Source organism: Onychomys torridus, chromosome 6, assembly GCF_903995425.1.
Source record: "Onychomys torridus chromosome 6, mOncTor1.1, whole genome shotgun sequence".
NCBI classification, from domain to species: domain Eukaryota; kingdom Metazoa; phylum Chordata; class Mammalia; order Rodentia; family Cricetidae; genus Onychomys; species Onychomys torridus.
This window is the reverse complement of record NC_050448.1, coordinates 91,423,835-91,436,128: the sequence shown is the minus strand read 5'-3', so window position 1 is coordinate 91,436,128 and position 12,294 is coordinate 91,423,835. Positions and strand designations below refer to the sequence as shown.

At 39.3% G+C, this 12,294-nt stretch overlaps 1 protein-coding gene across 4 annotated transcripts in view; it reads right to left on the bottom strand.

Moving 5' to 3' along the window:
* Dph5 (diphthamide biosynthesis 5) overlaps window positions 1-12,294 on the bottom strand; it is a 45,838-nt gene that overhangs the window by 22,410 nt on the left and 11,134 nt on the right. For all 4 annotated transcript variants that reach the window (XR_004945247.1, XR_004945248.1, XM_036190871.1 and 1 more), the window contains exons 4-5: window positions 11,514-11,622; window positions 2,182-2,302 (exon numbers count right to left, since the gene is read on the bottom strand). Coding sequence is in view for 2 of the 4 variants with exons in the window: in XM_036190871.1 (XP_036046764.1) it covers window positions 2,182-2,302; window positions 11,514-11,622 (230 nt within the window). In the remaining 2 variants the exon portion in view is untranslated. The remainder of the gene's footprint in view (window positions 1-2,181; window positions 2,303-11,513; window positions 11,623-12,294) is intronic.

Below are 12,294 nucleotides of genomic sequence, written 5' to 3'. Positions count from 1 at the left end.
TCTCTATTGAAGAATACTAAGCAGTTTACCTAGAAACTGTGACAATGGTAAACCTTGTATCTGCTTTTCAATGTCTATGGCACTTAATATTTAAGTATTTCTGAAAGTTGAAATATCATCATTTCATAGTTCTACTTGTCTGGCACATACAAAACTAAATGTTATTGAAACTATGTCCTCCAATACAGTTAGTAATGGAAGTCAAATTTACTTTAAATCTTGAATACTCAGGGTAACGATTCCATTAATTCATTTACCTTGAACTTATAAAATGCAACATGTCTACTGTAAAACATGTAAAGCACAGATGTCTAGTGAATATGTGGACATGGCTCTCCTACAACCTACTCCAGCCCACCTGAAACTACGTTTAAGCAATAAGTTCCAATTATTTCATACAGACTTTCCTTTCTACTCTAACGCTTTGTACTTAGAACTATCAATGTAACTAATGTTCTTCTACTAACTTCTGACTATATCACATATATTAATCTTGTCTCTAAATAAATTATAAATTGTTTGCAGTTTTCTACCATGCTTTTTGCTCCCTAATCCCTGGCCCATAGCAGACATTCAACAACTACATACTAATTTAAATGATGAAATCTATGATTTAAGAATTTGGAAGCCTGACACCCTACACTCCATACATAAAAAAATAATAAAATAAGACAAACAATAACTGTTTTAGTCACTGTTCCATTTCTTTGAAGAAACACCATGACCAACCCTTATTTAAAAAAAAAAAAAAGCACTTAATTGGGGCTGGCTTACAGTTTTGGAGGCTTAGTCCATTATCATCATGGTGGGGAGTATGGCAAGCATGCAAGCAGACACAGTGCTGGAGAAGTAGCTGACAGTTCTACATCCTGATCCACAGGCAGCAGGAAGAGGAGACACTGGGTCTAGCATGGTCTTTTGAAACCTCAAAGCCCACCCTCTGTGACATACTTCCTCCAGTAAGGACACATCCACACCAGCAAGGCCACACCTAGTCCTTCTAATCCTTTCCAAGGTTCCACTCCCTGGTGACTAAGCATTCAAATACATCAGTCTATGGAGGTCATTCTTATTCAACCACCACCACAAAAACAACCAAACCATATCAACCTTTGATTTGGGGGCTGGTAAAATGACTGTAATTTGATCCATAGGACCTCATGGTGTAAAGAGAGAACTAATTCCCACAAGTTTTCCAAGTGTTCCTCTGACTTCCAAACATGTGCTATGCCATGCACATGCATATACACACATACACATACAAAATAATTTATAAACCAGTTTGAGAAGCACTACTCTTAACAACTCCATGAGGTAGGCGGCTTATTCTTACTTGATAGTATGAAGACAAAGGCTAAGAGTTACTCTCAACACTTTCTAGCTCATAAGCATAGACAATGGGATTTTGTCTTCTGGTTCCAACGCTAAGTGTCATTTCAAGGTTAATTTAAGATGTCTGCTATGTTCTGGTCATCAAGGGGAAAGTGACAATTTGATTCTAGCATTCCTCTCTATAACATGTAAGGCTAGAAGAGGCTCTTAGACACGGGACTTGTTAAATCCCGGTCTCTGCTGGAAGGCAAAGCCATGTCCATCTGAAACTCAGAACTACTGAGTATCCTGTTGCACAAAGCAGTCCTAGCCCTTTCTACGTTAAACATGAAATAAAATTTGGACAGGATAGTACAATGAGGGGACCTGGAAATAATGGGTCATTTGTATTTTATTCTGTTAACAGTTAAATGAATGGTACTGGGAAACTATTCAATATTCAACATCATCTGCAAAACAGATTTGAACAAAATGATCTTTGGAGCATCTTTCAGAAGTATCATTTTGTGATTTTTGAGAGTGAATATCCTAGAAGATGCAGAATGGTTGGTGACGATAATAAATACATGTCCGCTGAGCTGCAATAATGATGGACAAATTTGTAAAGCATCTATAGGTTCTAAGAGGGAACAGTAAGTCTGAGCATGAACACAGGATTTATGTGGTATTTCAAGCTGAGAGTCCAGGAAAGAGCTGTGTGTATACAGTGGCTAGCCTGTGTCCTTGTTTTGTTTTGTTTCTTTTCTCTACCAAGTTATTCACAGAACAGTTGGAATTCTATCACAAAATGAACACAAGAGAAGTCTGACAATTCACTGCACAAGAATAAGGAAGCTCCCTGATGCTTACCAAGCAAACACAATGTGTGCATGCCATTTTGTCTGTTCTTCTTCACTCTGTCAAAGAAGCTCTCTGGTCTCCAAGTGTCCGTCCAAAACACAATAGAAACTGTTTCTCCAAACTTGTACAACTAGAAAAGAAAACATTACTAACTGATACAACCATCACTCTTATTTCATAGGTCAAGAGCCCTGAAATAGGGCTGGAGACCCAGATGGAAAGAAAGCTCAGAAGTTAAGAGCTAGAACTACAGTTGCAGGGACCCAAGTCTATGCAGCACATACTCACCTCTACCTCTAGCCCCAGGAAGATTTGACCCCTCTGGCCTCCATGGATACCTGACTCACATGAACATACCACCCCCATATACGTAATTAGAAACATTAAAAAAAAAATCAATCTTCAGAAAAAAAAAAGCACAGAAATAAAAATAGCTTTCAGCCTCACAACAGGTGTCAAAAGTTTACTATTCTGCTTCCCTGCTAAGACTACCAAGCCTTAGAAAGATCAGTTGATTTACCTAAGGTCACACAGCTAAAAATAAATAAATACACAAACTGAGGTCTGAGAGAATGTTCTTAGCCATCATCTTAGCTCAACAAAATCCACAAACTGCATACTCACTATTGCTACTTACTGATCACAAGCCATACCCCCAATTTAACAAGATTATCTCTGTCCTTTGTGTGGAAGCCAGACAGTAAGGACCTTCCCCAAATCACTGTCTCACCCAGGAGGTCCCTGTCACTACAAATAAGAAGCTGCCCGAGTCCACTGCAGCCCAACTCTAGAGCTTATGCAAAGAACTGTCAAGTTTTGGAGGTTGGCTCTGTAACCTGCTAGCTGTGCAGGAAAAGTGCCAATACCATCTATCGTGTCCCCAGCTGTGGGGATCAAGTGGCATATAAAAATTATTCACATGCTGAGGTTACATGCTAATATTATAATAGCTTTTGCAGAGGAACTGTATAAAAGAGATGTTTCTCGACACACAGTACAGTAAAGCACAATGCTAAAGTATAGAATGATTTAATTCTTCAATTTAAACAGTTCGATACAACTTGTAAGAAACCAGGAATGTATAGACACTGAAAAGCCACATCTAGTAACTTGTCACAGATTAGAAAGCATGTTACTTTCCTAAACCTGTGTTCTTGTGTGAAAAAGGAAGAGACAAGTCTCAACTGGGCACCGGAGATGCTGTTTCCTGCAGTGAAGCTTCCTTCTCACTTCAGTTTCAGAAGCTGTGGCAAGAGGTGCCAGGAAGCAGACAGGAAGGAAGCCAGAAAAGGTGGGGCACTCAGGGCATCCTCCTACTTCTCCAGAGCAGCTACTACTTCTCAGGCTTTGTATACCGAGGCCTTAAGACCTTTAACAGTCATCACAGCACCTGAGTCCTAAAAGGGTGGTTCATTGTGCCCTAATATGTTACAGACTTCAATTTACCTCAAGGAGCATTATTCTCAAAGCCCATTTGAAAGTTATCCGAACAAAACATCTTCAGAGAGAAGTCATGCTACTCTGTAGCACCTGTGTTCACCAAGACAGTGTACAAAGACTGTGTTGCTCCAAGTATTCAGTCATGTATCTTCCTGCCCTGGGGAAGAAGATTTCTCTGTGACAAATACATTTTGAGTTCTAAGATAGGATTCTTAGACTACATTCCCCAGGGTCAACTTCATGGGAGAGGCCCTAACTCTGCAGAGGAGTTGTTACAGTTGCTGTCCTGTGACAAACTTATCCAATGGAAACGAATACATCTGTGCCTACTATGTGCCAGGCACTATTCTGGGCATAGGTTTGAAGTGGTAAGCAAACGGATCCCTGGCCCTCATGAAAAAGTTGACAAAGACTCAGGACCCAAGACAGTGGTTCTGGTTAGCTGCCTGGTCATCGACAAGGCAGCTGACCTCTGACCTGGACAAGAACACGCTGCATGGGGAGTGTAATGAGCAGTTTTAAGAACTGAATAAACAGGGCATACTGAGTGCCTGGTTGTGCCTCAAACACTGTCAGGGCTCAGCATAGGATGCAATGATATACATGATGATTATATGAAAATGTTCTGAACCACTGTGTCCTGACAGGATCTGACTGTTCTCTTTATTGGCTAGGTTCAAGAAGTACCAACTATGCAAAACTACTCTTACATTTACAATGGACAAGTTAAACTATACATTTTAAATGGGGTCTGTCACCTCCCATCAAACTTGAAACATATTGTTTCACGAAAACCTTCATGGAAAAGTGTATTTCCATTTATATATAACTATTTAAGAGGCTCTGCTATTTTAAGAAATAAGGAAACAAAGTCATGGAAGCAAGGAAGTTCTTCATTCAAACACAGTGATCAAGCCTTGAAAAGAGAATTGAGATGCTAGTCACATCTAACCTAACAGAAGTGTTCTCTGTGAAAGACTGCATGGCCCAACTGGGGGACTAAAGAACCCCTCACATAGACACTGCCTCCTAGGACCCTGATTTATACTTGCAGCCACTCCTGCAGCAGGGGTGCAAACTTCTTCAATGAATGCAAACAGTTTCACCCTGAGATGTCAGTGCCTCAAGGAACAGAAGGTGCGGGACTCTGCATTTCACAACCTAAGGACTTACTATTACCAGTAAACTGTACAAAGAAACTGGAGCAAATCTCAGGGACGAGAACTGAGGTGCAGAAGCCTCAACACTGGGCTGTCTTACAGCTCTGGCCTGTGCTATGATCTTTCTTCCCGACAATATTATTCATTCAAATCTGACAGTGTTACTGTTTCAAACCTAAGTATGAAAACTATAAAATGGGCTGTTTTCTCAGAAATACTAGTGGAAACACAGATCTGTTCTTCTTTTATCTGGACTAATTTAGAGAGGAAGCATCACGTCTAACTTGGTACTGGATTATGTTTTGTTAAAGAAAAAAGAAAGGAAACAAAACCCTTCAACTGAAAACCATCCAACCAGCCACCGTGTGAGGTGCTAACTACTGAGGCAGAGGGCAAAGACACGGAAGGAGACATAGCAGGCTTTACACAGTCCTGTTCAGTATGACATATGGACCGCACCTAGTCGGAGAGTTCAGCCCTCTCCACACTCAGAGAAAAGCACCTGTGAGTGTCTTCCGAGAGACAGACTACGACTTGGAACTCACAGACAGAATGGGCATGGGAAGAACAAGAGGGAAGAGCTACATAACAGGACGGCATGAGACAGTTACTAGGAAGAGCAAGTGTATGTCTAATCTGCACCTCACATTTCCGACATCTTACCAGACACCTATGCCTATCAGCTCCAGCTGCAGAACTCGGAGAATATGAGTTTCTATCAATTATTTCCCACTGCTTTGAGCCCTTGACAGCACCTGTCTGAGTGACTCCACAGTCTAACTCTCCTCACCGCCACCACCTTCTCCTTCCTGTCCACATGGCATTTTACACCGATCCATTTATTTAGTGCTTATATATTCACAGACAGACATGCATGTGGTATGGCATGCAAAAGACAACCCATGGAAGCTGGTTCTCTCTCTCTACTATGTAGATGCTGGGCACTGAAGTTGGCTCATCAGGCTTGGCAGCAAGCACTTTTTACCCTCGGAGCCATCCTGTTGGCCCAGTACAGTACTCTGTAAAACTTGACTCTATAACTAGGATTTAACACTTGTTATCTTGTACTAAAAATGTTTTCTGTGGTTTGTTGTTTTTTTTAAAAAATCTGATAAATCAAGGAGTCTGTTATATATGTGTGTGTGTATATAAACTCTAAATTTTCACTTGCTAAGAAACCTATTAGGTCCACATGAAGATTAAGTCTGTGAACACTGGGAGAAAACAAAGACCGCAGAAGTGTCCACAGACTCACCACAAACCCTCATGGTCACTCCTGGTCAAGAGTGACTAGTTTTCCTCTCTGTGCGGAACACTGATCCTGGAGATGTTTTGTATTGTCGCTGTGACCCTGAATGATATTACTAACACACTGATTTTTGATGATACTAAGATTATGAACATGGCTACACATGAGGCACATATGTTGAGTACATGTCCCAAAAGAACTACAAAATCTATGTTCTCAGAGGGGCCGTGGTGGTGCACACCTTTAATCCCAGTACTCTGGAGGCAGAGGAAAGCAGATCTCTGAGTTCGAGGCCAGCCTGGTCTATACAGCGAGTTCCACGACAGTCCAGGCTACACAATGAAACCCTGTCTCAAAAACCAAAAACCAAAACAAAACAAAACAAAAAATCTACATTCTCATATATAATTGGGAACTAAATAAAAATGAATTATATTTTAAAGTATATTACTTCAAAGACAGTATCTGATTTAGAAGGCAGAAGATAAACAATTTACCTCAGGAAATACCTGTTGTGAACTGATTATTTTTAAGATGCTATGATAAAAACAACAGAAGATAAACAAACTAAAGAACTAGGAATAAAAATGTGACCACAAACATTCTGAAGAGGAGAGGTATCGACCGAGTTGTCTGAGTAGAGAAATGGTGCAGAGAGACCCACACTTTAGAAAGCGACTACTGAATGAGAAGGATGACGAATCAGTGCTCTCCAACAATGGGGATGCGACGGCACCCATGTAATGCCAGCACTTGGGAGACTCAAGGAGAGAGATGGCGAGTTCAAAGCCAGCCTGGGCTATGTAACAAGGCCATGTCTCAGAAAATCTGCTCAATGACTTGACCTTGTCCCCTGAGATGCATGTGGTGGAAGGAAAGAAGCTCTGGTACAAGCTGTCTCATGACCTATATGCATTTACTGTGGCACACACGCACCCCCAACACACAAATTAAAAAAAAAAAATTAAGATAATGAAAGAAAATCAAAATAAACAAATAAAAACTAGAGACAAAATCAAAATAAATACGAATTAAAGACAGAATTGATGGGAAGGAAAGGGAAATGATTAATAACTATGCTAATGAGCTGGCAGATCTTAGGTTCTGTGGTGATAGCCATGCAGAGTTCTGCTGTCCTCGTTACCCATGTCCCTTTGCTGTGCTGTATTTTCATCAATCACTACCTTAGGTCCTAGACCACAATGAAACCACTTAATGCTTTGGAGCCTAACAGTGAGACTACTACTACCCCATCAACAGTGCTGACTACTATTAGAGGGTTGTGAAATGAAAAAAAGGAAACCAGTTGTTACTTTTTGAAAGTAATATACATTCTTTTCTAGAGTAGACATGGATTATATAAACAAAAGAACACATGGCAATACCAGGGTCCTTTGAGCAACAGCCAGAGAAAGTGGAAGTATTTCATAAGGATGAGAAAATTTCACAATTATCCACAAGCTCCTTGAAGACAAGTTGGATGACTGCATCCAAAGGCACTTCCCCAGCAAGCATTACGTAGATTTACAGTATTTATGGAATGAATACAGCATGCTTGTCTTAAATACACTGCAAGCCTCTGATATACTTTTTGTTTCAACTGGGAATTTTCACTAAGGATAAGACTTATGGTACTTCTGTACCACGTGACCCACCTAGATCAGAATGTTCTTTGGTGGGTTATGGATATGTGCTTGTATACACAGGTAGACATGTTAGGAAGTTCTGCAGCTATTTGCCATCAATAACACTGATCATCAAGCATCTGCTATCAATAAACTACCAAGTTAAGGAGACGATTCAGTGCTTAATTCTGAACTGTCCTTGCAAGCTCTTTAAAGAACTACAGAACCAGACCAGCTTCAGAGAGGGACAACTGAGTTAAAACACTGTACTCCTCTGGGTTAGGAATGGTAGCTGCTATGCTTTGAGGCGGAGATGACAGAAGGTACATTTTGCCCAGGTCTTCCTTCCACAGCACTCAACACAGCACTTCCTCCTTTCAACAACTCGATGCCTGTTTCTGAAGTCGTGACAAAGCATTCGAGAGGACAAGACACCTTAAATTAAGTAAGAGAACATGAGGAGGAGCCTGCTAGCATTCTCCATCTGGCAGGTGAATTTCTGGTAACTAACATCTGCTCTTTCAGTCCCGACAAGCTAAAGGGAGATAATGAAGGATATTCATTTTCTAAGATTTTTACTTGCTTGTGTTGATGGTTCTGAAGGCATGACCTCATACCTATAGCTGCAGCAGAGTGTTAAATACAAGTTCAATGCTTGTTAAAATGCAAATTATCTTGGAGCTTGAAAGATGGCTCCATAGTTCAGAGTGTGTGTACTGCTCTTCCAAAGGACTTGAGTTCAGTTCCCAGCATCCAGGTTGAGCAGTTCACAAGTGCCCTGTAACTACAGTTCCAGGGGATCCAGTACCCTCTTCCGGCTTATGTGGCACCCACATGAACACACACACCACACACACTAAAAATGAGAGGGGTATACGGGAAGGTTTGGAGAGAGGAAAGGGGGATGATGTAATTATATTTTAACTTAAAATAAATATGGTAAATAAATTTGCACTTATTTACATTATTATGTAAACGTAAATTCTTAGACCCCATACCAGATCTACTATTCTCAGAAAGTCTGCTGGTAAGGCTTAGCAGTCACAAGCCCTCTAGGTAGGTCTGATAAACATTGTCTCTGATGGTCATTTGTTCAGGTTACAGTATCTTCCACAAATGTTGTCCAAATATTAAAGAGAAAAAGTTAAAAAAAGGAAAGGAATTCAATTGAAGATCTTGCATTATACATGGTATATATGCATTTATTTAAAAGTATGCCATGTATACATAGTTGACCCTCCACATCTATGCTACTAAGTCAATGAATCTAAGTCAATGAATTCTACTAACCATGGAGCAAAAATATTTGGGAGACTGTTTCTGTAATTAATATGTACTTCTTTTTCTTGTCCACCCCTAAACAATACAACACAAAGCTATTTCCATAGCACCTGTCCTGCACTCGATATTCTAAGTACTCTAGAGATGAATTAAAGCATATGAGGGTCTATGTGCAGGTTGTATACAAGTACCACACCATTTGATAGAGGGAACCTGAGCATCAGCAGATCTAGCATATTCAGGAGTCTTAGAATTAGTGCTCATGAAAAGGACAATTGCCATTTCTTAAATGTGTTTTAATTCAGAGAACTGTAAAAAAAAAAAAAAAAAATCAATCCCTCTTCTCCATGGAATGGGAATATTTTGGGTGGCACAGAGGTTTGTCTTCACAGAAGCCATTGTGGATGAGAAGGAAGAGCAAGGCACATGCTGTTGTGCACAGACACTGTCGTTTCACACACAGATTAGATAATGAAATGAAGGTGGGAAATGGGAACAGTTGCCCGGAAGAGTCCATATACAATCACGAAAGCTAAATAGTTTTTAAAACAATATAAACATAAATACAATCTCAGGAACATATATGGAAACTGTCAATTCTCACAGCAAATTCCTTCTCAAATAGACCTCTTCTATTTTAGATCGAACACAATTAATTACCTCTTGAAACAATTCAGAAGATCAGAATGACAGGCCAGCAAATTGAGTTCTTGGTTTACACAATAGATACCTTTGCAAGGTATTTGTTTTTTAATGCTTAAGACATTAAATAAAACAAAAACAATACTTCTGGGAAAACATGATTGAGAAAGGTCTACTTTCTTCACAAGACCTAAAATTAAAACCAACATAAAAAAATATGTTCCATTAGTTTAATGTTTATACATCTTTCTTACCACGTGTTATTTTATTTTCTTCTTTTTTTTTGGAGCTGAGGATCGAACCCAGGGCCTTGCGCTTGGTAGGCAAGCACTCTACCACTGAGCTAAATCCCCAACCCCTATTTTTTTCTTTTGTCTTTCTTTTTTTTTAAGTAACCACTAAATCTTTCAAGGTATCACTGCCCAAATAAAAGTTTTTGGTTTTTGTTTTGTTTTTTATCCCATCTCTGTTACAGGTACATTTTTAGGAGTCATTTTCTCTACCTGACATGTTCTTTGAAGCATTAACAGTTTAGAGCCCTGTGAAGAGCTTTCACCCTGCTCCAATACAGAAATGCTTTCAACTATAAAGACAAATGGGCAAGAGTTCTTTTAAAGTATACATCACAGACAAAAAGGATACAAACTCCTAAGCCAATACAAATATAATAACTCAGATCAAGGGGCAAGCACTGCAAAGTGATGGGTACAATTTTGTCTATTCTTCATAAACAATTAAAATTCATACTGGATGGCAGCATTAGTCAATGAAACAAAGCTATTCTTCCTAAGCAACAAAGAGCCGGTTTTAACACATCTTATTTTTTAGGTGTTTATTTATTTATTTGAGAGGAGGCATGCTACAGCATGCACATGGAAGTCTGAAGACAACTTGCAGAAGTCAGCTTTTCTTCCACCATGTGGGTCCCAGAGTTCAAACTCAGGCTGTGAAGCTTGGAGGTAAGCCCTTTTACTTACTGAACAAGCTCATGGTACCAAATGTATCTTTTAAAAACATACCTATCATGGTACCAAATATATATTTTAAAAAATATCTATCCTTAAGTGATGGATTTCAGCAAGATAGATCAGGGAAGGTCTTATTTCATGCATGTATTTTTCCTATTAAAATATAGAGACTTAGGATATCACAAGCAGTATCTTAAAAAGCACTGCTGTGCCGGGCAGTGGTGGTGGTGCATGCCTTTAGTCCCAGTAATGGGGAGGCAGAGGCAGGAGGATCACTGTGAGTTTGAGGCCAGCCTGGTCTACAGAGTGAGTTCCAGGACAACCAAGGGTACACAGAGAAACCCTGTCTTGAAAAAAAAAAAAAAAGCACGGCTGCCATGAAGTATGCAAGTGTCAATATCAGAACATATATCACACTTGGACAGTGGGCACCAACAGTTTAAGAGAAAATCTTCGAAACAGCAATAAAGCACTCTTTCAAGCTGAGCGGCAACTGTTGGAGTTAAAAATAACTAACTTTACACACCAGCACTTGGAACATGGCCTCAACACCTTCAACACTGGCTTACAGCTCTGTATTCATTTAAGAAACACAGCATCACATGCTCTCAGTAAAAGAGAAAGGGATACTGTGTGGGAAACTCAGGCTCGACCGCACTGATGATATAAAGACTGTTTAGGAATAGTTAATGTAATTTGTTTCTTTCCTTTTTTAATGTATATATGAGATCAATATAAAGTTAAAATCAACTGTAACTAAATTTACATGGCCTGTTGAAAGAAAGGGTTACAAGAAAGGAAAAATAATAATTAATTTATAGGAAAACAGTACAAAAAATTTAGCATATGTTTCAAAACTACATTCTTAAAAATTAAGTTTTATAGCACCTATATGAAATAACAAAATCAACTTGTAGCTTACAGGAAAATAGAACATTTTCCTACATCCCATCTAACACTTCCTTTGTAGCATTACCTGTAAACCACAGCAGCCTACAGCATTCATTATGGAGGCATTGTGAATAACTTGATAAGGGATTCCCAACTTTGTTGCTCTCAGAATAAGATCACTGTGTGTTGTAGCCCTGTAGTGAGAAAATAGGTTCAGTTAAGTGAATGACACTAATCTTCTATCCTAGCTCATGAATTCAAGTCAAAGAGTCAACTGTTCTTCCTCAAATTCTACGAGGCACCTGCAGAAGTCTTTTATTTGGGCTTTTTAGGGATGCAGTATACATCTCCCCACATCCCTCACAAGATGTCATTCCAACTACAACACTAACACTGATTGAAGAAAGGAACTTGCTGTGTCCTGATGTCTGCTAAAGACATTTGGAGACTACAAACTCAGCAATTTGATTCTTGTCTCAGGGCTTCTTTAGATGAGTTTTAAGAAAATCTAGCTAGTCATTATTAATGAATACAATTGGCATTTCACTATGTACATCTACATATGAACAATGATCAAAATGACTTATCACCTCAGACATTTATCATTTCCTTGTGTTCCCATACTGAAGAGTCTTCCCTACTATTTATTTCAAAATACTCAATTGTCACCCATCATGGTTTTTATGAAATCATTGATTGACTCCTATCTCAGCCTCTCCTGTTCCAGTAACCATCTTCACTCTGGCCCCTCCCCAGCACTCTTTCTAGGCTCTGGAAACAATTATCCTAATATCCCTTTTTAAGACATCAATGTTTACTTTCCACATGTTAAGTGGGACACTTTAAATGACGAATTTTCTCCTTTA